Here is a 27,456-nt window from a genome sequence, read left to right as displayed (position 1 = left end):
ATGCTAAGGTCTTTGTGCAATTGATTTAATGGGTTTTGATTGACAACATTCTTAAAAACGTTAGAATGAAGTTTTATCCAAAATAGGCTTTCCTTAAACTACCTTGTTCAATTGTCATAACACTCTCTTGATGTAACCTTAATTTAAAAAAATATATATAGCTGGTTTATGTACCATTTTACCAATTATTTTTTCTTTTTTAACAGAAATCTTGGAGGCTGGTATTAAAGGAACTTCCGAATCACTTAAAGGTGTGAAACGAAAAAAGATTGTAGCTGAGAATCACCTGAAAAAAATACCAAAATCTCCCCTGAGAAATCCTCTTCAGGCAAAACATAAACAAAATACAGAAGAGTCACCTCTCACTGTTCTTCAGAGTACTTCAGAGTCTCACAAAAAACAGAATCACAGTCCTGTAAAAAATGGAAAGCAGTTTACTAAACAAAATGGAGAAACACTTGGGATGATTGGCGAGGCCGCCAAGTCCGAAGACCCTGTCTCCCCAAAGAAGCCCTTGTTTCTGCAGCATCCCTCTGAACTGCGTAGGTGGAGCTCGGAAGGCTCTGACCCCAGGTCAAATTTCCTCCATGGAAAATGTGACTCTAGTTTTTTGTCAAGTAAAACCAGGACTGACCATAGTGAATGTATCTCCTCTAATTGTAGTCCTACTTCCTCCTCATATGCAAATACCGCATTCGATGTCTTACTGAAAGCAATGGAGCCAGAACTGAGTACCTTGTCACAAAAGAGCTCATCTTGTGCAGTTAAAATAGAAAAACTAAGACCAAATAAAACTGTACCAATCCCCTCTCAATTACAAAACAGCTCAATAGATGCCCCACATCAGACTTCACAAGAATTTGTTTCTGAATCAGTGTCTTCTTGTACCTCATACACAGTGCATGTGTCTGCTGCTCAGAAGAATGGGCAAGCATCGGTTCAGTCAGTTTCTCATTCATATAATCCACATGAACACTTTGTTTCTAAATCTAACCAACAAAATCAACAGCTTCCAGCTTCTGCAGGTTTCACAAAACCACTGACAAACCTACACAGTCAAGAGAACCCCAGGCTTGAACAGATGTATCATATAGCAGTGACATCATCTGTAGGTCTAACTTCACCTTCCAGTAGAACTCAGGTTACTCCTCAAAACCAGCACTTGGATTCTGCTTTGCCCATGTCAATAAGTCCAGCCCACTCTACACAGTCACCCCCGACTCCAGTGTATAATTCAACTCCTGTCGCCTCTGTTGTGAATCACAGCGTAGAGCAAATGTGCAATCTACTTCTGAAAGATCAGAAGCCAAAAAAGCAAGGAAAATATATTTGCGAGTATTGCAATAGAGCTTGTGCAAAGCCGAGTGTGCTTCTAAAGCACATCCGCTCCCACACTGGAGAGCGGCCCTATCCCTGTGTGACCTGTGGATTTTCATTTAAGACTAAAAGTAATCTATACAAGCACAAAAAATCCCATGCACACACTATCAAGCTGGGTCTTGTCTTGCAGCCAGATGCTGGTGGTTTGTTCTCTTCACACGAGTCCCCCAAAGCACTTAGTATCCATTCAGATGCAGAAGATAGCGGGGACAGCGATGACGAGAGCGCTGCTGATGAAAGACAGAATGAGCCAGGCTCTGTGGACCTGCAGCCTGGGCAGTTAATGAAAATGATATCAAATTCTGAAGTTTTACCAAAATCAAGTTCCATTCCAGGCAATCTAGATCATGTGGTAGGTGACGTTTTACTGCACGACAAAGCCTCAGAATCACAAACTGTGACAGAGTTACCAAAAGTTGTGGTCCACTCTGTCAATGTGACCCCTTTGAGAGTTGACAGCCTGAAGTTTACGGATTGTAAGCCTGAACTTTCCAGTGCACAGAAACAGAAGGACCTTCAGGTTACTAGTGTACGGTCACATTCATCCTGGACGTCCTCCGTGGAGACTGATGAAAAGTCCCGTCAGAAAGGGGACATGAGTCAGCCAGAGGCAAAGCAAGAATCCCACGTAGGAACAGTACATGCCCAACTACAAAGGCAGCAGGCTACCGATTACTCCCAAGAGCAACAAGGCAAACTTCTGAGTCCTCGAAGTTTAGGAAGTACAGATTCTGGTTACTTTTCACGGTCCGAAAGTGCTGATCAGACAGCGAGTCCACCAGCCCCCTTCACCAGAACATTACCTTCTACGGAACAAGACTCAAGTAAGAATAACGGGCTCTCTGCACCTCGTGCTAGTCCACCAGCACTTTCTACAGGGCCAGCAGGTGAAAAAGCACTGATTTTACCAGGTCAGATGCGCCCACCTTTGGCAACAAAAACACTTGAAGAACGGATATCAAAGCTTATCTCAGACAATGAAGCCTTGGTAGATGATAAGCAGTTGGATAGTGTGAAGCCACGGAGAACCTCTCTTTCACGACGAGGAAGTATCGATTCCCCCAAATCATACATATTTAAGGATTCTTTCCAGTTTGATTTAAAACCAATGGGACGGAGAACAAGTTCAAGCTCTGATATACCAAAGTCCCCTTTCACCCCTACTGAGAAATCAAAGCAAGTGTTTCTTCTGTCTGTACCTTCCCTTGACTGTTTACCTATTACGAGAAGTAATTCTGTGCCTACCACAGGTTTTTCAGCAGTACCTACAAACATAATACCTCCCCCTCACCCACTGAGAGGAAGTCAGTCATTTGATGACAAAATTGGCGCTCTCTGTGATGATGTCTTTGTATCAGGACCTAGCACTTCTGTGCCCCAGAGTGGACATCCCCGAACCCTTGTCAGACAGGCAGCAGTAGAAGACTCTTCAGCAAGTGAAAACCAGGTGCTGGGTACTGGGCAGTCCTTGGAGGAGAGCTATCAGGGATGCAGTGCCACAAACGAAACTGGGGCAGCAAGGAACAAGTCCCTGGCTCCCGGCTCACATGTAGAGAAAAAGAAGTCTCATCAAGGGCGAGGGACAATGTTTGAGTGTGAAACTTGTAGAAACAGGTATAGAAAACTGGAAAATTTTGAAAATCATAAGAAATTTTACTGTTCAGAATTACACGGACCAAAAACGAAGGTAGCTGTGAGAGAACCTGAACACAGCCCTCTGCCCAGCAGCACACAACCCCAGATTCTGCACTACAGAGTGGCTGGTTCCACGGGGGCCTGGGAACAGACGCCCCAGATCAGGAAAAGGAGGAAAATGAAAAGTGTTGGAGATGATGATGAAGTTCAGCAAAATGAAAGTGGAGTTTCTCCAAAAAGCTCTGAAGGCCTTCAGTTTCACAATACTCTGGGCTCTGCTTCCAGTTTGCCTAAACATACTGTTGTCTTAACAAGTGAGCAGCAGCATCGAAATATTCAGTTGCAAAGCCCCCAAATACAGCTCATTGGCAGGGGCCCTGACCAGATCATGGATCCAAAGCTGTCTACCATCATGGAACAACAGGTAGGTTCAGCGACCCAGGACAAGGCAGAGTTGAAGAGACACGGAGCTGGGATCTCAGTCATCCAGCACACCAACTCACTGAGCAGACCCAGTTCGCTTGACAAGCCTGAGTCTCCAGCTTCTTTCCAGGAACTCGGTAGAACAGTGAAGGTTGGGTCCCTGAAAGTGATAGGAATTTCCCAAGAGGAAGGTTACCCTTCTCAGAACACATCTCATCCTCAACAGCCTGCACTATTAGATGTTATTCGAGCAGAATTTCAGGAAGGTTCAAGAAAGATTTCCAGTGAACGGCATGTGTTAGGACAGCCCTCAAGACTTGTTCGGCAACTCAGCATCCAAGTCCCAGAAATTCTGGTCACAGAAGAGCCAGATCGGGACCTTGGAACCCAAGTTCCTGATCAGGAAAAATCAGAGAAGTTCAGTTGGCCTCAGCGTAGTGAAACGCTGTCAAAGCTGCCGACAGAGAAACTGCCACCCAAAAAGAAGAGGCTCCGTCTTGCTGAGATAGAGCATTCTTCGACTGAGTCCAGCTTTGATTCCACTCTTTCCAGGAGTCTGAGTAAGGAGAGTAGTTTATCTCACACCTCAAGTTTCTCAGCTTCATTAGATGTAGAGGACGTTTCTAAAACCGAGGCCTCCCCCCAATTCTCTTTCCTCAATAAAACAGAGTTCCTCATGATCCCAGCTGGCTCTCATACACTGAGCATTCCTGGGGCTCACCGGGAAATGAGGCGAGCAGCTTCAGAACAGATTAGTTGCATGCCAACATCCATGGAGGTCTCTGACTTCAGAAGTAAGTCATTCGACTGCGGAAGCATAACTCCACCTCAGGCAACGCCACTTGTTGACTTGCAGCCTTCAGCCTCCCCTTCTGGCACGGGGGTGAGCGGACATGTGCCCCTCTTAGAAAGAAGGAGGGGCCCACTGATACGGCAGATATCTTTAAACATTGCTCCAGAAAGTCACCTGTCTCCTGGGAACCCATCATCTTTCCAAACCATTGCTATTCCTGGTGTGAATGCAGTGCCACTTCAGGGGCCTCAGCTCACTAATACATCCTTAGCCGAGTTTCCCACAAATACTATGCACACCCAGACTCAAGTTAAGGATCTGCAAACACAATCTTCAAATTCCAACTCTACTAGCATCTTTCCTGTTCAACAGCTTATTGGTCTTAAATTAGTAAATCAAATCCATGCACCCCTTAGCCACCAAAACACACAGATGTCTCTGCAAGTGTCTGCACAGAGTGTCAAACCAGATGCAAATCCCAGTGTGTGTGTATCTTCCAAAAGTGAGGATTGCTTTGCTCCCAAGTACCAATTGCAGTGTCAGGCTTTCACTTCAAGCCTGTCTTGCTCTTCTAATCCTGTCCATTCTCTGCCAAAGCAAGTTCTTTCAAATCCAGTTGGGGCTGATCATCGAATGAATTCATTAGCATTATCAACTGAACGAGTAGATGCCATGGTTGCTTCATGTCTTCCACCGCCACTGAAGCCCGGGCCGCTCAGTGGCCAGGTGCAGGAGGTGCCGTCTTCGTTTGCGCTGCCTGTGCATCTGCAGAGTAGTGTTCCAGGGTATTGCTTTGCCACAGTCACACCTCTGCCACAAATCCTTGTGACCCAGGATCTGTCTAGTCAGCCTATTTGCCAGGCTAATTGTAGTGTGGTGCCAATCAGTGAAGAACAAAATTCCCAGCCAAAATTGCAAAAAGTTAACCAGAATGCTTTGCCAAACCCAGAGGAAGAACTTGTTTGTGAAAATGTTTTTTCAGAGATGGGCCAAAATTCTTTTCTATCAGAATCCTTGCCTCAAACTCAGAAAATTTCTATTGGTAGACTTTCCCCCCAACAAGAACCTTCAGCTTCTAGTAAAAGGATGCTTTCCCCAGCAAATAGTCTGGACATTGCTATGGAAAAGCACCAAAAGCGAGCTAAAGATGAATATGGAGCTGTTTGTGCAACAGATATTAGACCATTCGAACTTTTGAGTTCAAGAGCTAATGAAGTTAATAAGCAGAAGAAACCTGTGTTAGTGAGGCAGGTTTGTACTACAGAGCCCCTTGATGGTGTGACATTGGAACAGGGTACTTCTTCTCAACCTGAAATTAGTAGTGAGGCTATTAATTTGACAGATGTTTTACCAGCAGATAATCTGTCATCAGGGCACTCTAAGTCTGTAGTTATAGAACCTATAAAAGAGTTGCAAGAATTTGAAAACATCAAGTCATCCACATCATTAACTCTTACAGCTAGAAATTCACCTGTTTCTTCAGAAAATACCCTCATTTCTCCTTTGGAACGTGTAGACAATAACCAAGAAAGGAAGTCTTCAGAGGTTAAAAGTCAAGGTGACAAATTGAACATCCAAGAACAAAATCAACCTACAACCACCACTCTTTCAGGGTTGGAAGCCGGAGACATGCAGCAGCTGTCTTTTCCCAGCCTGAAGACCACAACCAGCTTTACATGGTGTTATCTGCTGAGACAGAAAACATTGCATCTGCCTCAGACTGACCAGAAAACGTCAGCCTATACCGACTGGACAGTGAGCGACAGTAATCCAAATCCACTTGGTTTGCCTACAAAAGTTGCTCTTTCCCTCCTGAATTCAAAACAGAAGATTGGAAAATCACTGTATTGTCAAGCAATAACCACCCGTTCCAAATCAGATTTATTGGTCTATTCAAGCAAGTGGAAAAGCAACTTAAGCAAGGTACTCGAAATGTTATTTATCTTTAAAAATAGTTTGTGCAAATGAGTTTTAACATGTCTTAATGCCTTTAAATTCTTTAATTAGAAGTTGTGAATGACACATTGAGCTTCATGAGTGTGTAGTTATTTGGAAGAAAGGATGATGGATATGCTCCAGGAGTTATACTGATAAGGGTTGGCTGGAGTCCTTTCTACTTCGAGACATTTTGAAAATTATAACTTGCCCTGAGTACTTTTTTTTTTTTCTCAGATGAATATTTAAATCTTTACTTAATGGTACAGTAATCATGGTCATCTTCCTCCTACATGAAGGTTTTATTTTTATTAAGTAGGAGGAGATTATGTTTATGCTTTACCCTTACTAATGCAGGGAAATAGAGGTGTAATTGAAAATAGTTATATATCATTTTGAAATATAAGCAGACAGCCATTCTACAGTTCTCAGAATCATCTTAGTGCTAGAGAGGATTCCCAACATAACTAACTCATACACTTGATAATTACTTGATTTGTTCAAGATTTATAGAGGAAGGTGGATTCAGTCTTATTGGAGTTGTTGGCTTTATAAAATAAGAAAAATAAGTGATTAAGGATAGATGGATAAATAGATAAATGGGTAGATAGAGAATTGTGTTGGACTCTGAACATTCAGAATTGTACTTTAAGACCTTGACTTCTGCAGGTTCACAGCATATAATATAGGTTCATAAATTAGGGAAATATGCTCATCAATAGGAAAATTCCATAGTTCAGCATTATAATAGAAGTATGCACAACTTTAAAAGAAGGAAGTCTCTGATACTACCACTAGGTTGAGGAGTATTCCAAAAGACTTTAGCTGAGTCTTTTTAAAAAAAAAAACGGGGGGGGGGGATTTTTTTTTTTTTTTTTACGCAAATAAGAATGAGAAATTTTGATAGTCTGATGAATGACATGGAAGTGAGAAGGAACTGGGTTCATTTAAAGAACTGTGAGGAGTCTGTCATGACTAGAAGGTGTTGTAAGTTTGAAACGGTGATATACTTCAAAGTTGGAAGTGTAGGTAAAAACCAAAGAATATGTATGGTGGTGGAGAGCTATTGATACTTTCTCAGTGAAGGAGGGTGCATCCAAACCATTCAGAATTTAATTTTTAAATGCTCAGACTCTACTCTAGATGTACTAAATAAGAATCTTGGAAGAGGAGACCTGATCATGAGACTTTAAACAGAGCTTCATGTATATTCCTGAAGTGCCTTTGAACAGTAGCTTTTCTTCAGTACCAAGGGCCTTGGTAGGAATGCCTCTGGAAATGCACATATCCAGATTTGGAAGTAGGAGAGAGCTCAGGTAGAAGGTGTGGAGATTTTTCAGTGTGTAGGTGTAATTAATGAGATTGCTCAGGGAACATGTAAAGAGAAAGGGCCTAGAATGGATTAGAGAATCACTACTATGTAAAGGGTTTGAATGGATGAAGCAGGTCCACATAAGAAACTGAAAGAGATTGTTAATAGAGGAAGGAGGAGAGCTATGAGAAAGTGGTATCATGCAGATCAAGGAAGAAGGTATTTCAAGGAAAGCTGTTTAAGCCGAGAGGTCAAATAAATGTGAAGACTAACACGGTGTTTGGACTGAGCAATTCCAATACCACTGGAGACTTGAGTCATATGGGAAAGTGGCTATGGAGGATTAGTTAGCTCTTGGGTTGACTGTTAATTCACAACCCAAATGTTAATAATGTGCTTATAATTCAAAATGGAAAAGAGCAGATAAATGCTAAAGTAAAAGGATTACTAAGAGAAACAAGGTGTTACAGCCTTTTTTGAGAAACTCAGTCCTGCAGCTTTACTTTATTTCAGGTTTTATAATAGCAGGGGCTTTCCAGGGTCTTCTTTCTGAGGCCACAGAGGCCCTCTGTCCATGATCACTTACTATTGAGTCATTTTGGTGAGATAGATAGCTGTCCACATGGTGATATAATTTTTAAAGCAGGTTTGTAACAAAGAGGCCCTTCATTAGAAACGTTGTGCCTTGGAATTGGCCAGGGGGTTGGAGTTTAAGCCTTTGCTGTTAACACTTGACCTTGGACAATGACTATATAATCTCCTTGCACTGCCTGCCTCACAGACATGTCAGAGTGGAATGGGGTGAGGACTGAGGAAACTTGTGAATGGTGCGGTTGTGTAGAGTTATAATTAAGGTGGTGTTACCATAATGTTTCTATAGAAGAGTGCACAGTGTAATCATTTTGAGTTCATTACCTTTCTCTAGAGATTTCATTATTATCAAGCCAAAACCCAACCAGTTTCTGTGTCTCATAGTTCTCAGTACTCAGGAATTTTGGAGAAGATACAGAGAGGAAACATGATTATGGTTTAAATTACGAAGGGAAAGAATAAAATATTGGGAAGTGGGGCTTAACTGCTTTAAATTAGCAGTTCATTGAATTTGAAGGGGATTTAGGCATATTTCTTGGTAGTATAAGACATTATTATACCACAAGGGGTGACTAGCTCTTTGCCATCTCCAAAGAACAAACTCTGAGAAATACAATTAAATTGCAGTATGAGTGGTTAGTTAGATATAAGAAGAAATATTTAGCCTTAACCGGTTTGGCTCAGTGGATAGAGCGTCGACCTGTAGACTCAAGGGTCCCAGGTTCGATTCCTGTCAAGGGCATGTACCTTGGTTGCGGGCACATTCCCAGTAGGGGGTGTGCAGGAGGCAGCTGATTGATGTTTCTAACTATTCCTCTCCCTTCCTTTTTGTAAAAAAATCAATAAAATATTTTTTTTTAAAAAAGAAGATATATTTAGTCTATTAAAAAGGTTCCTGTTAAACTCATGTTGTGCCAGAGTAAAGCCTTCATTTTGGGATGTCAGTGGACTGTGGTAGGATTTTAAAATAGTATAAGATTTATCAGTTTGCTATGATTTACCACAGATATATTAAAGATAAGGGAGGAGATAAAGCAGATAACCTTTAACCTCTTACTTCCTTGGAATGTGTTTCCTGAAGTTAACTGTGTACACTGTTTATTTTCCAAGTGAAAAATTAGCGTGTTTGTGTTTTCAGTTTTATTAAATTAGTTTCTCTTTTTTTTTTCCTTCCAGAGAGCATTAGGTAATCAAAAGTCCACAGTAGTTGAATTCAGCAATAAAGATGCCTCTGAAATTAACAGTGAGCAAGATAAAGAAAATTCCTTAATCAAAAGTGAACCAAGAAGAATTAAAATATTTGATGGAGGGCAAGTACAAATTTTACTTCTTAAATGTACATTTAAACTTACTTTTTAAATGTACATTTGCTTTCATGTGAATAAAGAATTATCAGTGCCAGTTTTACATAAAGATTATAAGGTATCTCAGCTTATTAACAGAATCTTCATGGCAAAATATATATTTAGTATTATGTAAAATAATTCCATTTTGTTCAAGGAAGTAAGAACTATTTAGGAAACATTGTAGATCCTAGGAGGCAGCTAAGAACAAAGTTTTCAGAGTGAACCTTGTGGTTCACATTGATTTATAATAAAGAATGACTTGGAATACCTGCTCTTAAGAGAGATGAACTTATTGCCTATTTGATGTTTTTGTGTATTTGGTTTTGAGAAACCCAAAAGGTAAAAGTCAATTGTAGTTATTGTGAAGCTCAGAAAAATTTCAGTATTTATAGTTGTTGTGATTGAATTTAAAAGTTTAAAAGAATACTTTTAAACCCAGTGACTTAAAAGAGGAAATATTTTTAAATTAAGTCTAGTGTTGATGAATAAGGTTGTTTGGTTAGAATTAGCTATTAGAATATTGAGTGTTGATGTGAAAAGCTGGAATATCGTGTTACTGTACATGCATAAAATTTATATTGCCTGAGTCTAAAAATTATGCCTTGTTTTATTTTTTAGGTTGAATTTTAATTATCAATATTTTCTCAGAGATATAGTATCCAATTTCCCTATTCTTTTTTCTTTCTTTAAATTAGATATAAATCAAATGAAGAGTATGTATATGTCCGAGGCAGGGGAAGAGGAAAGTACATTTGTGAAGAATGTGGAATACGTTGTAAGAAACCTAGTATGTTAAAGAAACATATACGAACCCACACAGATGTCCGCCCCTACCACTGCACTTACTGTAACTTCTCCTTTAAGACAAAAGGTACGAGATGACATTCCTTCATGGTTCTTTTTTATATGCATTGAGCTAGTTGCACTAAGAAGCAACTTTATATGTTCTTTGACCAGGGATGCAGTATCCTGTCAACATTGTAGCTTTTTTTCTTTATGTTTTTGGACCTCTTGGGGGAAAAAAAAGTTTCAATTACATGCTTTTAGAATATATATGTAATAAAAATAACATTTTAAAAGGAGCAACTGCCTTCTTTTATTTTACTCCCCAAATTACAGTTGCATAGTATGATGACTAAGGCATTTTCAAAAATACTTAATTTGGGGCTGAAGAAGAAAAATAAATTTTCATGATTACAATTTTCTTGATTACTTAGGTGTTAAGAGATTGGAAACATTTTAAATAATAATTGCATTATACTTATGATTACATTCATGTTTTATTATCTGATTTTAGGCATGCAGCCATTTCTTTTTCATGATTTTTTTTAACCCAAATTCTGTTGAATCTCAGCTTCAAAAATTTTCTAATTTTTGTACTCTTCAATGTTTATAGAACTCATAACTAGTCATTAAAATTATATTTAGTACTCTTTCTGTATTCTTTATACACGGTGGAGCAAAAGTAGGTTTACAGTTGTTCTCATGGAAAATAATACAATAATTAATAAGTAATACACAAATAAACTCTGTTTTGTGTACTCACAAACTATAAACCTACTTTTGCCCCACCTTGTATGTTACTTAAATTATAAGCCTTTATTATAAATAAGGTAATTTTACCTTATACAAATTTTCTGGTGCATATAATGAATACTATAAAATGTTTACTTTCTCCATTAGGCCTCTTGTTCATGAATCATTATGTGAAAATTTGTTACATAAAGTTGTAATTTCATCTAACACCCTTTAAAAAGTAAGAATCTTTCTAAAACAATGCAATTATAAAATTATCTGTCTGAAAGGATTATATCTGTAAAAATATTTAATTGATAATTTTTTACAGAATCAATTTTTATCTCTTTGGAGTTAGCATTTGTTTTGCTTTTTTATTGGTTGTCTTTGCAGCTTTTGTCTTAAAGATTGATTACCTCTTTAGCAAAATTTACTATGTTGCTTGACTAGTATCTATTGGCATTTAAAGAGAGTTATAATATGTAACATCTAAGTAGCTTCAAAATAGTTCTTAAATAGTAGTTCTATAATCCTTTGGTTGTGATTTAGATCCTTCTGGAAGTGGAGGGTGGGTTTCGGGATGATTTTTCTGGTCCTGTATGAAGGTTTTAATAGGATAAAGTACTTTGATCTTTAACCCAATGTATTGCTTTTTTTCACTGGTTTTAATTCTGTGGTTAAGAAACACCCATTAATTTCTATTATGAGATCAGAACACTAATAATGGGACAATATAACTAATAAAAAATTACCAAGTACAGAATGATGTTACCAATAAAGAGAATCAAAGTCTAATATGAAATGGGTTTTTCTCAATAGGAGGGAAAGGAATTAGGATATTAAAAAAAAAGTATATTCATAAAATAAGGTCAAGAAAGGAAGGAAAACTTAGTTGTGGAAAAGCAAATGAGACTATAGAGATTTCTTGGCAAAGAAGAATATTATAAATCACCACGTATATTAATCTTAGTGAAATAACTCAAAACAACATAATGTGCAATTTTAGATAAATGTTTATTAAATGGTAGACAGAGCGTAATGACCCTGAGAAGTGATCATTGTATATTAGCAGTGTTCATGTCTCTCATTTCTCTAATATGCCGCATATCTGAATTCACATTAAATTTTTTGTTTTGTCAGATAATTCATAGGTATTATGCGCTAAATATTTATTTGAAGAAAGTGACCCTAGCTATTGTGACTGGTAAAGAAAATATTAGAAATTCAGTATTTCCCCTTCCTTGCCATGACGATCAGTTTCCCTGGTAGCAGTCTAGATTTTATAAATACATGTGAAAGAGATTCCACAGTACCTTTTAAAGGTAGCTAAATAATAATAGACTTATTTTATATTAGGCTGTAGATTTTGCCCTACTCTCATTTACTTTTATTTCTTAGCCACTTCCACTCTACTTATTGAACGTGTCTGGTTATTAAGCAAAAGTAATAGTGATGAAATAACATGAGCTATACATGCATATGCAAAGAGAGCAAAATACTACCAAGGGAATGATCTGCAGTGTTAGAAATTGATGCTTCTGGTGGTAACACTTAGAAATCTATCCTCCATCATTTGTGCTCATAGTTTATTTATGAGTACATTCTCAAAATAATCTATTTGCTTTCACTATTCTGCTTTAAAGGTCAGTCAGCAGGAACTACACAGTGAGCTTGCATCTCTGTAGGAGCTAGTTCCATGTATATGATAGAAAGCTAGACTCTATTTGTAGCTATAGGAACCCAGAAACTAAATCTCTCATACTTTCCAGAGGAATTAGATGAATGTTTATTAAATTTGTTGATAATTTTATCTATTAAATTAATGCACAAAGTTTATAGCATTGCTAGGGGATACTTGCATTTTAATACGCTTATTTAAATGCAAATTGTTTGTTTATTTAAAATTATTTAAGAAATTGATTAATAGTAATAGCTCAAGCTATGAGAAAATTTGCTTATTAAAAACTTATATTCCCAAATATGCCTAGTTACAATTATACATTAACTTTTTAGAAAGGAAATACCCTTCTTTGGCTATCTATTTAAAGAATAAAAGCATTTGAAAGGAAATTATTAGTGGATGTTGTATCTGGGTAATATTTTTATTGTACTAGAAAGTATTTTGACTTATAAGTGGAAATTTCAGCCAATTAACATGGCCAAACCATTTTTATAATTTTTTAATGTGAAAATTCTAAAGCATACAAAAAAGTAGAGATTTGTATAATAAACACTGATATGCCCATCATTTAAAATAATTATTGACACTTTGTCATATTTGCTTTATATTTTATTTTTAAATGTATTTAAAGTAAATGTCAGATGTGACCAACCTATTTAAGCCAGGTGTTATCTCTGGAATCATAGAGCTAGGCAGAGTTTGATGAATCCTAGACATTATCTGGCCTGGGCACCCTCTTACACTTGAACCCCTGATGCACTAAGCCAGTGGTCAGCAAACTGCGACTCGCGAGCCACATGCGGCTCTTTGGCCCCTTGAGTGTGGCTCTTCCACAAAATACCATGGCCTGGGCGAGTCTATTTTGAAGAAGTGGCATTAGAAGAAGTTTAAGTTTAAAAAATTTGGCTCTCAAAAGAAATTTCAATCGTACTGTTGCTATTTGGCTTGTTGACTAATGAGTTTGCCAACCACTGCCCTAAGCTATGGGATGTGGTGCATACTATCTAGTGCAACAATTGGCTTGAACAAGTGTGACCAGTTCCATGGGCTTAGTGCATTTTTCGTGGAACCAAGGCTCTGTAAATATAGCAATTTTGCAGGTCCTTCAACTATTGCAAACCCAACACCTAGACCGATGATTCAGACATTTTTAGCTCTTCTAAAAACTTATTCTCAAATGCTAATTTGCCCTGCTTACCAAACTCAGTATGTAGATATTTATTTTCTCAAAGGAGATGATTTTCCCATTATGGCAGTTTTGTGTGTGTGTGGTCTTCTGCTTGGTATCCCCAGAGGAATCTGAGCTCTTCCCCTGCACTAATGATCGCTTGGGGCAAGATGCCCAGTGGTTCCCACTTATCCTGGTAATACTTACAGAGGTCCATACACCAGCTGCCTGAGGAAACACACCTTTAGAGATACTACTGTAAGACTTGTAGTCAATATGGTGAAGTGAACTTAATGCAGGGAATTTTTTCTTAGGTTCCAAACACTGAGAATTACTATTTATAATGTAATAACAACCAAATATAGTTTCTAATAGTCAAGCTCGAAGTTGAAAAAGTCTCATTCCTAGCTACCAAAAATAAAAAAGAAATTCCAAGATAGCATGTTGAACAGATGCTTAAAAAAAAAAAAAAAAAAGCCCATAGGGACATCAAAGCCAGATATATGCCTACAGACTTGGGAGTTTTAATGCTGGTGCTGAAGTGGCATTCAAGACCTCTGAAATAAGCCTGGCTCCCCTGTCCAGTGACTGTGGACCATGTTGGGGGAAAGCTACCTGCTGAAAAGCAAAACCCTATACCTGTGCCAAAACAAGGTCCAGAATCAGTGGTATGAAACAGTTTATGTCCCAAGCAGAAGCAATTGGAAAATTAACCCAAAGAAGACATTATTCAAAGTAGAAGAGTCAGATTTGAAAAATGAAACTCTTACTAATAAATAACAAGGTTTCTACAGCATATAGATACCAATATTTTCTTTTTCCAAATTTTAATCATTGGAATTGTATGACCACAACCTGTACTTTCACTTGAAATAGGAATGGAATTTGCCAGTGTTGACAAATGCAATAGCAAAATAATACTATGTAAGCTTAGTAAATATTCTTTTCCCTTAAGGAAATCTGACAAAACACATGAAGTCCAAGACACATAGCAAGAAATGTGTGGATTTAGGCGTCTCAGTAGGTTTAATAGATGAACAAGATACAGAAGAATCAGGTAAGGCTTTATTCCATATTTTTCATAAATGCTATTTATAATGTACTATTTTTGCATCCATATTCTTCTTCCCATTCCCACCGATACTGCTTAGTTTCTATTTTCTCATTATATTATGCGATAGACTCCTCAGTTTGCTCATCTCTAATTTGTCTTCCACAGTCCAATTAATCTTCCTGAAGCATGTGTCTGAATATATTACTCCTCTGCCTCAAGTCTTTATTAGTTTTTATTTGCCTACCAGATAAAGTATGAGCCACTTGACTTTATAGCCTCTAAGTCCTTCTTCACCCTTCTTTCTCCTTTCTTTCTTTTACCTACCCTAATGCTTGGATTTCCTGCTTACCTGTCATTGATTCAGCTCTCCCTGCACCCTGCCCTCACTCCCCACACAAACCTGGCTCCAGTCTGCATTGGTCGAAGTCTTCTCTTCTTTCAAGATCTGCTCATACCACTGCTGTCACAAAGCCTTCTCTGATTTTCCCTTCACACTACTTTTGGGGGAAGCAATTTTTCCCTTCTCTGAACTCCTAAAATATTTTCGTTTTCCTCCTGAAAGCACTGAATCCCTTTCTGCCTTATTTTGTGATGATTGACATGCTTACCTTACCTCCCCCCTGAAACTGTTGAGCGTACATGAGCAGAATCAATGACCGAATAATCTTTGCTTCACCCACAGCTATTAGCGGAGTGCCTGGCTCCTAGTAGCTGCTCCAGAAATATTTGTGGAATAAAACATTTGCTTGCTTCCCAAAGTGTTTCCTATTTTGGAAAAGTTAACCAGTTGTTTTCTTAACAATGTTAACTCAACAAATGAAAGTATTTATCTTTAATCAACTTTGAAGCAAAGTAAACCTGATTATCTGTTCTGACCAATCACAGAATAAAATTATTCTTTCCTAAGACATTTTTAAACCCAAGAAATTAACAAAAGAAAAAAGTTGTCCAACTGCTTTTTTGAAAAATGTCCTAAACATTTACCTGCTTGCTTGTTTTATTTAATGAACATTAATTTGATATAGATAAGTTTTCCAAAGAAAAAAAAGGTGAGGACATCATTGAAAATATAGGTAACAAACCAAATGCATCTAATTCCACTTGACAATCAGTAGCACACTGAATGAATCAGTCTGAATTAATTTCCAAATATGCTAGAAAAGGGACTCACATCTTAAGTGGTACAGTTGAAATTATGTAATATGTAAGCATGGGAAAGGATTGCCTTTAACCCTTTTTTTGGAGAATAAACTGATGTATTTTTAAAAGAAGAAAAAAGATAATCATAACAAATTTAGGACAATATGGAGCTTTTTAGGATTTATGTACAATTTGATGCTTTGATACATATTGAGGATGGCAAAGTTAGGATTTAAAAATACATACCCAATTAACGTGTAACTTTTTTGTCCAAGGAACATATTTATTAAAAGCTGATTTTTCCTCAGCTTTATTGAAATATAACTGACATAAATCCCTGAGTAAGGTTAGGATGTGCAGCACAATTGTTTAACTTAAACACATATTGTGAAGTGGTCACCACAATAAGTTTATTTATAATTCATCATCTCTTAATAGATATAACAAAAAGAGAAAGCAAATAGCTCTCTTAACAACTTTCATATATACCATGTAGCACTATTAACTATAGTTATCATGTTGTACTTCTAGTACTTCTCTTGTAATTGGAACTTTGTACCTTTTGACCACCTTTTCTCCAATTCCTTCTCCCCTCACCTCCTGCCCCTGGTAACCACAAACCTGATCTCTTTTTCTATGGGTTTGTTTTTTTATTTGGGGGCTTTTTGGTATTTTTAATTCCATATATAAAAGCTAATTTTTTAATTGCTAGGAATTTAACTGTGTGTCAGTGTCTTTGTTTAATTCTGTATCGGTGTCTCTATTATGCTGAGCATTTATAAGTAAAAGGCTAGGAAAAATGAGTAACAGTTTCAGCAAGTATGTTTATTACCCTCAGAAGAGAAAAGGCATAGAGGTTGCAATATGAAATACTGATGCCTGAACATATGTAAATATGAAAGGTATTATTATATATACTCTTATATGTTCTACTTCTTCAAGAAGAGGGATCTTATATAAAAATAGAGGCCTGGTGCACGGATTTAAGCCCTCTCACAATCCAGGACCCCTAAGGGGATGTCAGACTGCCGGTTTCAACTTGATCCCCACAGGCCAGGCTAAGGGACCCCACTGGTGCACTGGGTCTCTAGTATGCATATAAGATCTTTGATTAATCTCTTCCCACCCTTCCCCCTGCCCCCTTCCCTCTGAGATTTATCAGTCTGTTCCATGTTTCTATGCCTGTGTGTTGAGTGTCTGCCCCCTGGTGGTCAGTGTGCATCATAGCTACTGGTTGGATGGTTGCTTAGACTTTTATATATATACTAGAGGCCCAGTGCATGAAATTCGTGCATGGGTAGGGTCCCTAGGCCTGGCCGGCAATGAGGGCCAATCGGGGCCTTCTGGCTGCCTACCTTCCCCAGCTGCCGGCTGCTGGCTGGGGCCTTCCTGCGTTTCGCGCCACCCCCTGAGTGCTACCAGAGGGGAGGACAGGGATATCATTGTGTTTACTGCTCCGTCTCCAGCACCTTAGGATTGTGCCTAGCAACTAGTGATAACAGTAAATAATTATCGATTGAATGTATGACTGGGAACAAATGACCTACAGTCTGTCAGGAAATAATTCAAGATTATTTTTAGAATTTGATATATTAGTGATCCATTAACTTCCTTTACTAAAATCAAATGGTGGCTATAATACAATATTTAATGCCTTCACTTACAAATAGTGTTCACATGATATGGCCAAAGTCAATATAGATATTGTTAAAGTGTAGGCATTTGTTTGGTAATTTCTTATTTTTTGGTCATTGGCTTAGAAGACTAGAAGATAATTTAAGTTATCTGATTATTCCGTTTTTGCATCCTCAATAATGATCTCTCCAGATTGATAAAATTTGTTCCTTTTTTTCCAGTAGTTCCAGAGAAGAAAAGTTAATTCCCTTTCAGATTCCTTCCTTTATTTAGCACTCCAGCACTGCTTAATAGGTGTGGTCATGCCCCCAAGAGCTCCTCGCCCTGGCCGTGAGGTTGGAGCTTGCTCTGACTTGGCAGGATTCACGTCCCAAGCCTGGGATCAGGGAGGGAGCTGTGACAGCCTAGTTGGTTGCAGAAGGGTGACTAAGTATGTCCCAGAGGAAAGGGAATGGAGTTACTTATTCATACATTGTTTTATTTCAAAAGGTATCAGTGAGGGGATAGGACAGCCGTGGGCAAACTACGGCCCGCGGGCCAGATCCGCCCGTTCGGCTGTTCTATCCGGCCCACGGAGCCAAAAGAGCAGAGGGTTCTCTTGCTCTCCCCTCCGCTCCTTTACTTTGAATTTATATTAGTTCACACAAACACTCCATCCATGCTTTTGTTCCGGCCCTCCGGTCCAGTTTAAGAACCCATTGTGGCCCTCGAGTCAAAAAGTTTGCCCACCCCTGGGATAGGATAAAGGAAGGCAGGTATTCTGGACTTGTTTGAGCAAATGTCCAGAGGTTGGACAAGAATAGGACATTAAAAGTGTAAATGGCACAGGCTGAGAAAGTTGGACAGGGCACACCCTGGCACAGTGGTTGGTGAATAGGTCATCCTATGCATGGGAAACGATCATTCTAGGTTTCAGCTATACTCACATCTCCTTAGATATAGCCAGTCTCTGCCGTGGCAGTTTATATCAATTTCTTGATGTTTGGACACTTGAAAGTCATTATCTCTTAGGTATGATTTTTCTAGTATTTGTATTCTTGTAAACATTCAGGGATATACAGTGTTCCTTTTTTAAGAAAGCCCGAGTTTTTCATGTGTATTATTTAAAGCCATTTCTTTTAGGCCCATATATTTCTGATTTTTAATCCAAATTATTTTCTCAAATGTTTTTTGAAACAAGGAAATAAATGATAATCTGTGATCCTGGAATTTTCATTGCTATGGTTTTTGCATTTTTTCCCTCCCACTTCTGTTTTATTTTGTGGTGGGAATTTAGACAATAATGACTAAAAGAAACGTGATTTCATTAAGTTATATTCACCACCAACAAAAATAAATAATGCCATAGAGAAAAAAATCTTTGTCTGGAAGGGTGTTTTTATAAACAAAGTCCATTCCTCACTCTCCCCCAGATGGAGTTTACAAGTTTGGGTGGAAAGTTTGGTGCAACTTTCAGAAACCTCACTCTTCATTTATTAAATTAGGGGGCATTACTCCCCCTGGAATTAATTTCTACTCTGGCCCAGCATCACTGTGGTATAGTTTTCTTCATAGAATAAACTATCATGAATGATAAGGACTTGATTTATTTCTACTTCAATATTTCCATATGTCTTAAAACATTGCTCTCATTAACTCCATAAAGACAGTAAAGGATTAGCAACGTGTTATGAAGTGTTCAATTTTACTTTCAATTTCATTTTCCAAGAAAAAATACACATCTATACTAATAAAAGGGTAACATGCTAATTAGTCCGGGAGACCTTCCGGACAAAGCCATGGTGGCGGGGCAGAGGCAGTTAGGGGCGATCAGGCCAGGAGGGGAGAGCAGTTGGGGGTGATCAGGCCAGTGGAGGGGGGTAGAGTTGGGGATGAGCAGGGCGATGGGGGAGGGGGGCAGTTGGGTGCGAGCAGGCCAGCAGGGGGGGCAGTTGGGGGCAATCGGGCCTGCAGACAGAGTGGTTAGGGGCGATGAGGCAGGCAGGCATGTGAGTGGTTAGGAGCCAGCGGTTCCGGATTGCAAGAGGGATGTCCGACTGCCAGTTTAGGCCTGTTACCACAGCGATTGGGCCTAAACTGGCAGTCGGACATCCCCCAAGGAGTCCCAGATTGGAGAGGGTGCTGGCCCGGCTGAGGGATTATCCCCCCTCCCCCGTGCATGAATTTCATGCACTGAGCCACTAGTTTTTTTATAAGTAGGTATAGTAATAGATGAAGTGGCTGGCTTTTAAAAAATTAGAATGGAGAAAATATTTTTAAGTTTACAGTTTTAAGTTTATAGTTTAAAGTTTTGAAATATGTGTCTGCTTGGGGGACAAAGCTTTGGAGTTCAGAGGCTGGTCATTTTCAGGTGACATTGTATGCTGGTTCTCCTCCCTGCATGCTCCTTGCCCATGGGAGTTTCTGCCCCCTGCTCACGAGGCACACTCACTGTCTACAGTCAGGTGCATGGCAGCGTCTCCTCTGAGACTTCAGCCGCCACATGGGATCCTCTCCATAGTGAAGTTCCTGCCTGACAACGTATTCTCCATTTTCTTAGCCCAGTAAGTGAAAATAAGTGGTAAAATTGCATTGGGCAATGTAGGATCTTTTGACACATAACTTGCTGTTATGGTGAACAGTTTTCTCAAATGCTTTTGTGGCAACCTGGGGTCATGAGGTCATTTCTCATATTTTGTGTTAGATTACACAAACCTGACCTTCAGCCCTCCTCACAGTACACTCCTGGAAGTCACACTAAGATTCCATTTGGTGCAGGTCTAGTCAAAATTTAGGAACATGCTAAGGTGCCCAGCAGTTATCACCGTTTACTTTCCAACCTGCATCCCAAAAGGGTAGTGATTACAGCAGCTTTTTGGATGCCTTTGTTATGCCTCCACAACTGCACTTAATTTCATAAGGGACGTGGGCTAGCCACGTGAAAAGTGAGAGTCTAAAATAATTAAGAAAAAAACTATGGACAGAATATCTTTTACCACCAAGTTATTTTTAGACAGTTGAAATTTGTCCTTTAATTATGCCAGTAGGTTACAGATGCCATTTAAATAATACAGAATCATTAAAGAAAAATAAGTAGCCAAATTCAGGAGCCATGTGTCTTTTAGGAAACCAGTACTGTAAAACATTAAGACTTGAATTGCATGAAAACTTGTGACACTGTCTTCGCTGGACACTGAATAAAATTCCTACGTAGCTTTGCTAGCCACACTTCCCATTCCACATTTAAAATGTGGTGGGAGTTTCAGCAGTGGAGTCCTGCAGCACCTTCTGAAGAAATGGTGGATTTGACACATTGTGTGACAGTCACACATCCAGTCAACTAATGAGATCTACAAGAACTTGCTACATGTATTTAAATTTTTATTATCTCAGACATCTGGGGAATGAGTAAATCTTTTCAAAGAAAACAAAACAAAACAAACAAAAAAAACAAACCACCACCAGCACAGTGTTATCTGCGAGACAGGATTCTTCCCTGCCAGACTTCACAGAACAGCACCCAGAAACCTAAGGACAGTGTTTTTAGGCTTATAGGATAAATTTTGGGGCTTGGTCATTTAATTGATCTTTTCTGTAGCACACACATAATCATCACCAAGAAATTTCATCTCTTGAGCTTTCAGTCATTCAACAAAATTCATTAAATGCTCACCAAAGGCCAGAGAGTATTGCTACACAGTATCCCATCATAATGTTTATTTTGTAAACATCATTACCATTTGGTAATGTCTTGGTCAGCTTATGGCTTAAGTCTTTTTATGCTGCATTTGTATTTAGTTATTACTTTATATCTGCCTTGTTTTATTTTTACCAAAGGTTTACTCCAGATTTATTTCTATATGACTTCAATACTTCTTTTCCTGGCATTGTCTACAGTCTTTCCTTTTTTTAAGGATCCTAAACTCATTCTCCACTGTACCAACCACACAATACCCAGGATGTCATTTATCAGCATAATGTGCAAGTTCCCTGGTGATAAAGAGTGCTTATTAGAGGTCATTGTGCAAGTTGTGTGATGAAGGGCCAGAAGACTCAGGAGACCCTTGGTCTTTTTACTGCTTCATTACCTTTGGCAACAGCGGGCTGAATGGTTATCTACTTTTTCCTTTAGCAGATGAGTTCCTGTTCTAATTTTTAAATGGACTAAATTTAGAGACATTAGGAAATGTTTATTTTGAATTAAGTGGAGGGAATTAGACATTTTTGTAAGCCAGCCATTGAAGTCTGTACATTTTGGCATTTAAAAGAAGTTTCCATTTAGTTTAAAACTGGCAATTCAAGCTGTAATTATAGTATGTGCTTATGAAATCCTTCCAGCCCAGCTGCACATGCCCTGTATTCTTGCCATGAAAAATTATATAGTCTGGGGAATTTTTTCCCGTGTTCTTGGGGAATTAGGAAAACTTTTTCCTTTTCACTTTTTGTGTCAAAAGTCATACTGCCAGCTTTTTACTTTTCATGCCTTGATCCAGAGAATGTTTTTGTCAACAGAATGCAGACTTCAAAACAAGGAATGTTAATAATGTGCCTTCAACTGTCAAATTGAGAGAGCCATTCAACACGGCAGAATAACTAGAAACATCATTCTTGATAATGTGTGTAAGATGATGATCTTAGATCACAGGATTTAAAGCCTTCATCACACTGGCCCTTAAAAATAATCTAAGTGATGTTTCTAAAACATCCAAATAAAAGCTGTAGAATTTATTTTTATATAGAATGGGTTTTTATGGAAAACTGTTATTCCTTTTAAGAAAAATTTTCATGCACAATATGAAACTAATAGATAGGCCTTAGGAGTTATAGTTAAAATAAAGTATTATATCATTAATGAATGACAAATATGTGATAGTCTTATTATGGTTTACTTCCTAAAGTGAAAAACATTAAACTCTGGCCCATTATTCTTAATGATTTTTTCATCTTTAAAAACAAAAAAAGTATTACTCCAGCAGTTATATGCTTTTAAAAAGTTATTTTTCTCGGGTTGCTTTTGTTTTTATCTGGATTTCAAAGTAATATTTCTAGACAGATGAGAAAAACAAAAACAAGCAAACTACAACAAAGAATGCCAGGGCTGGGGCTGGGAGCTGGGAGCTGGGAGCTGAGGGCAGGGACTGGGGCTGGAGCTTGGGGGCAGGGGCTGGGGCTGGGGCTGGGGACTGGGGCTGGGAGCTGGGGGCTGGGGTAGGGGTTAGGGCTGGGGTAGGGGCTGGGGTAGGGGCTAGGGCTGGGGTTGGGGTAGGGGCTGGGGCTGGGAGCTGGGGGTAGGGGCTGGGGCTGGGAGTTGGGGGTAGGGGCTGGGGCTGGGAGTTGGGGGCAGGGGCAGGGGCAGGGGCTGGGGCTGGGGCTGGGGCTGGGGACAGTGTTGAGGACCCTGTGCAGCCTGTCCTGAAAGGCTTCCTGTGCTGCCTCTGGATCAGACTCTTCCAGCAGGTGTCACTGTCCGGCAGTGCTGGGAGGGCAGGGTGCAGTTCATCCAACTGACCTTCAAAAGATACTTTTGAAATACATCTTTAGGAAGATATTTGACATAAGTTTATCAAAACATTTGCTTTTGAAACAGTATTGCTGCATTGCATAGCTCTTTTTCTTCGTGAACTTAATTCACACAAAAATAAAGGAATTTAACTTACGTAAAATTATACTGCATTTTGAAAGGATTTATTTATAACGAAGGGGAATGTATTTGAAGGTTGTAAATTAAATACAACTTTAAAGGGCCATGTATTTATGAATGTGTTAAGCAAGTGTGTGGGTTCCTTCCATCCCCGAGTGCCTGGGGGATGCAAGGGGCTAACCCAGCTTATCCTCTTGCAGTTTTACAGTCTGTTGTATAAGCCAAGAAAGAACAATTGTAATATAATGCTGAAAAGTCAGCATATCTAATTGGATTAATGACAGGATTCCTAAAAATATAAAAACCTGGTTCTAAATTCTGGCTTCCATGTCTTCTAGTCCTATATAAATTCCTTCACTTCCTTGTGTAAGTTTGATTTCAGCTCCATCACAGGGTGGTTGTAAGGTTTAATCATGAAATAGAGTATAGATGTTGGCAAACTTTCACTGTAGAGGACCTAATTGCACCTATTTTAGGCTTTGGGGGCCATACAAAAGCCTGTTGTAACCATTAAACTGTGGTTATAGTGCAAAACCTGCCATAGACTACATATAAACTAACGAGCCTGGCTGTTCCAGTAAAACTATCTACAACTACAGTCAGAGAGCCACACGCGTACAGAGGCTGCATTGCATATGTTCTATTCATAATCAAAAAATTATATGAAGCTTTTAATGTTTGTACCTAATTCAACTCATGTATATTTATAAGCTAGCTTATTGGCTATAATTTTATTTATTTATTTATTTATTTATTTATTTATTTATTTATTTATTTATTTATTTATTTGGTATTGTTTAAAGTATTACAAATAGTAGTACATATGTCTCCTTTTTCCCCTTTGACCTCCCCCGGGCTCCCCCACACCCCAGCACATGCCCTCACCACCCCCAGTGTCTGTGTCTATTGGTTAGGCTTATATGCATGCATACAAGTCCTTTGGTTGATCTCTTACCCATCTCCAACACTCTCCTGCCTTCCCACTGAAATTTGGTAGTCTGTTCGATGCTTCTTTGTCTCTCTATTTTTGTTCATCAGTTTATAATGTTCTTTATATTCCACAAATGAGTGAGATCATGTGATATTTATCTTTCTCAGACTGGCTTATTTCGCTTAGCATAATGCTCTCCAGTTCTATCCATGCTGTGCAAATGGTAAGAATTCCTTCTTTTTTACAGCAGCGTAGTATTCCATTGTGTAGATGTACCACAGTTTTCGAATCCACTCATCTGCTGATGGGCACTTAGGCTGTTTCCAAATCTTAGCTATTGTAAATTGTGCTGCTATGAACATAGGGGTGCATATATCCTTTCTGATGGATGTTTCTGATTTCTTGGGATATATTCCTAGAAGTGGGATTACTGGGTCAAATGGCAGTTCTATTTTTAATTTTTTGAGGAAACTCCATACTGCTTTCCACAGTGGCTACACCAGTCTGCATTCCCACCAGCAGTGCAAGAGGGTTCCTTTTTCTCCACATCCTCACCACCACTTGTCGTTTGTTGATTTGTTGGTGATAGCTATTCTGACAGGTGTGAGATAGTACCTCATTGTTGTTTTGATTTGCAGCTCTCGGATGATTAGTGACTGAGCATGTTTTCATATGTCTCTTGGCTTTTTGTATGTCCTCTTTCGAAAAGTGTCTATTTAGGTCCTTTGCCCATTTTTTGATTGGATTGTTTAACAACTTCCTTTTGTTAAGTTGTATGAGTTCCCTGTACATTATGGAGATTAAACTCTTATCAAAGATAACATTGGCAAATATATTCTTCCATGCAGTGGGCTTTCTTGTTGTTTTGTTGATGGTTTTTTATGCTGTGCAGAAGCTTTTTATTTTGATGTAGTCCCATTTGTTTATTTTCTCCTTAGTTTCCATTGTCCTAGGAGCTGTATGGGTAAAAATATTGTTATAACATATGTCTGATATTTTACTGCCTGTGGATTCTTCTAAGATTTTTATGGTTTCCCATCTTCCATTTAAGTCCTTTATCCATTTTGTATTTATTTTTGGTGTAAGTTGATGGTCTAGTTTCATTCTTTTGTATGTATCTGTCCAATTTTCCCAACACCATTTATTAAAGAGACTGTCTTGACTCCATTGTATGCTCTTGCCTCCTTTATCAAATATTAATTGAGCACAATGGCTTGTGTCAGTTTCTGGGTTTTCTGTTCTGTTCCACTGGTCTATATGTCTGTTCTTGTGCCTGTACCAGGCAATTTTGAGAACAGTGGCTTTGTAGTATAGCTTGATATCTGGTATTGTGATCCCTCCAACTTTTTTCTTCTTTCTCAAGATTGCTGCAGCTGTTTGGGGTCTTCTTATATTCCAGATGAATTTTTAGAGAGTTCTAGGTCTTTAAAGTATGCCGTTGGTATTTTAATTGGTATTGAATTGAATTTATACTTTGCTTTGGGTAGTATGGACATTTTAATGGTGTTGATTCTACCAATCCATGAACATGATATATTCTTCCATTTGTTTATGTCTTTCTCTATCTCTTTTTTCAGCGTCCTGTAATTTTCTGAGTACAGGTCCTTTACCTTCTTGGTTAAATTTATTCCTAGGTATCTTCATTTTTTTGTTGCAATGGTAAATGGGATTGTTTTTTTTAGTTTCTCTTTCTGTGAGTTCATTATTGGTGTATACAAAGGCCATTGACTTCTGGGTATTAAATTTGTATCCTGCTACATTGCCGAATTCATTTATTAAGTCTAGTAGTTTTTTGATGGCGTCTTTAGAGTTTTCTATGTACAATATCATGTCATCTGCGAATAAGGACAATTTTACTTCTTCCTTTCCAATTTGGATGCCTTTTATTTCTTCTTGTTTGTTCGCTATGACTAGTATTTCCAGTACTATGTCAAACAGAAGTGGTAAGAGTGGGCATCCCTGTCTTGTTCCTGTTCTTAGGAGAAATGGTTTTAGTTTTTGCCCATTGAGTATGATGTTTGCTGTAGGTTTATCATATATGGCTTTTATGTGTTGAGATATGATCCTTTTATTCCCACCTTGCTGAGAGATTTTATCAAGAAAGGGTGTTGGATATTGTCAAATGCCTTTTCTATATCACTTGATATGATTCTGTTATTTTTGTCTCTCAATTTGTTTATGTGGTGTATCACATTTATTGATTTGTAGATATTGTACCATCCTTGCATCCCTGGAATAAATCCCACTTGGTCATGGTGTATGATTTTTCTAATGTAATGCTAGATTCAATTTGCTAGAATTTTGTTGAGAATTTTGGCATCTATGTTCATGAGGGATATTGGCCTGTAATTCTCTTTCTTTGTATTGTTTTTATCTGGTTTTAGGATTAGGGTAATGCTGGCTTCATAGAAAGAGCTTGGAAGTGTGCCTTCCTCTTGAATTTTTTTGGAATAGTCTGAGGAAGATAGGTTTTATTTCTTCTTTGAATGTTTGGTAAAACTCCCCTGTGAAGCGTCTGGTCCAGGTCTTTTGTTTGTTGAAAGTTTTTTGATTACTGCTTCAATTTCCTCCCTAGTTATCGGTCTATTCAGATTTTTTTATTCTTTCTGATTGAGTTTTGGAAGGTAATATTTTTCTAGGAATATGTCCATTTCTTCTAGGTTGACCAGTTTGTTGGAATAGAGTTGGTCATAGTATTTTTTTACGATTCTTTGTATTTCTGTGGGTTCTGTTGTTATTTTGCCTCTTTCATTTCTTATTTTGTATATATGGGTCCTCTCTCTTTGCTTCTTGGTAAGCCTGGCTAGAGGTTCATCAATCTTGTTTATCTTTTCAAAGAACCAGCTCTTGCTTTTTTTGATCTTTTGTATTTTTTTTTGGGGGGGGGGGGTCTCTATGTCATTTATTTCTGCTATGATCATTATTATTTCCTTCCTTCTGCTCACTCTGTGCTTTTCTTGTTGCTCTCTTTCTAATTCTTTAAGTTCCATAATTAGATTGTTTATTACCAGTTTTTCTTGTTTTTTGGGGGTAGGCCTGTAATGCTATGAACTTTCCTCTGAGGACTGCTTTCACTGTGTCCCATAGATTTTGGATTGTTGTGTTTTCATTGTCATTTGTTTCCTTGATGCTTTTTATTTCTTCTTTGATCCCTTTGGTAACACAATCATTCTTTAATAGCATGCTATTCAGCCTCCAAGTGTTTGAATTTTTGTGATTGTTTTTATTGTGATTGTTTTTATTGTAGTTTATTTTTATTATGCCATTGTGATCTGAGAAGATGCTTGGTGTGATTTC

At 38.4% G+C, this 27,456-nt stretch overlaps 1 protein-coding gene across 1 annotated transcript in view; it reads left to right on the top strand.

Moving 5' to 3' along the window:
- HIVEP1 (HIVEP zinc finger 1) overlaps positions 1–27,456 on the top strand; it is a 164,698-nt gene that overhangs the window by 127,107 nt on the left and 10,135 nt on the right. The window contains exons 4-7 of the mRNA XM_080655043.1: positions 207–6,154; positions 9,246–9,379; positions 10,111–10,286; positions 14,735–14,836. Coding sequence (XP_080511169.1) covers positions 207–6,154; positions 9,246–9,379; positions 10,111–10,286; positions 14,735–14,836 — 6,360 coding nt within the window. The remainder of the gene's footprint in view (positions 1–206; positions 6,155–9,245; positions 9,380–10,110; positions 10,287–14,734; positions 14,837–27,456) is intronic.

This window comes from Plecotus auritus (genome assembly GCF_963455305.1).
Source record: "Plecotus auritus genome assembly, chromosome: 2".
NCBI classification, from domain to species: Eukaryota; Metazoa; Chordata; class Mammalia; order Chiroptera; family Vespertilionidae; genus Plecotus; species Plecotus auritus.
This window is presented reverse-complemented; position numbering and strand designations above follow the sequence as displayed.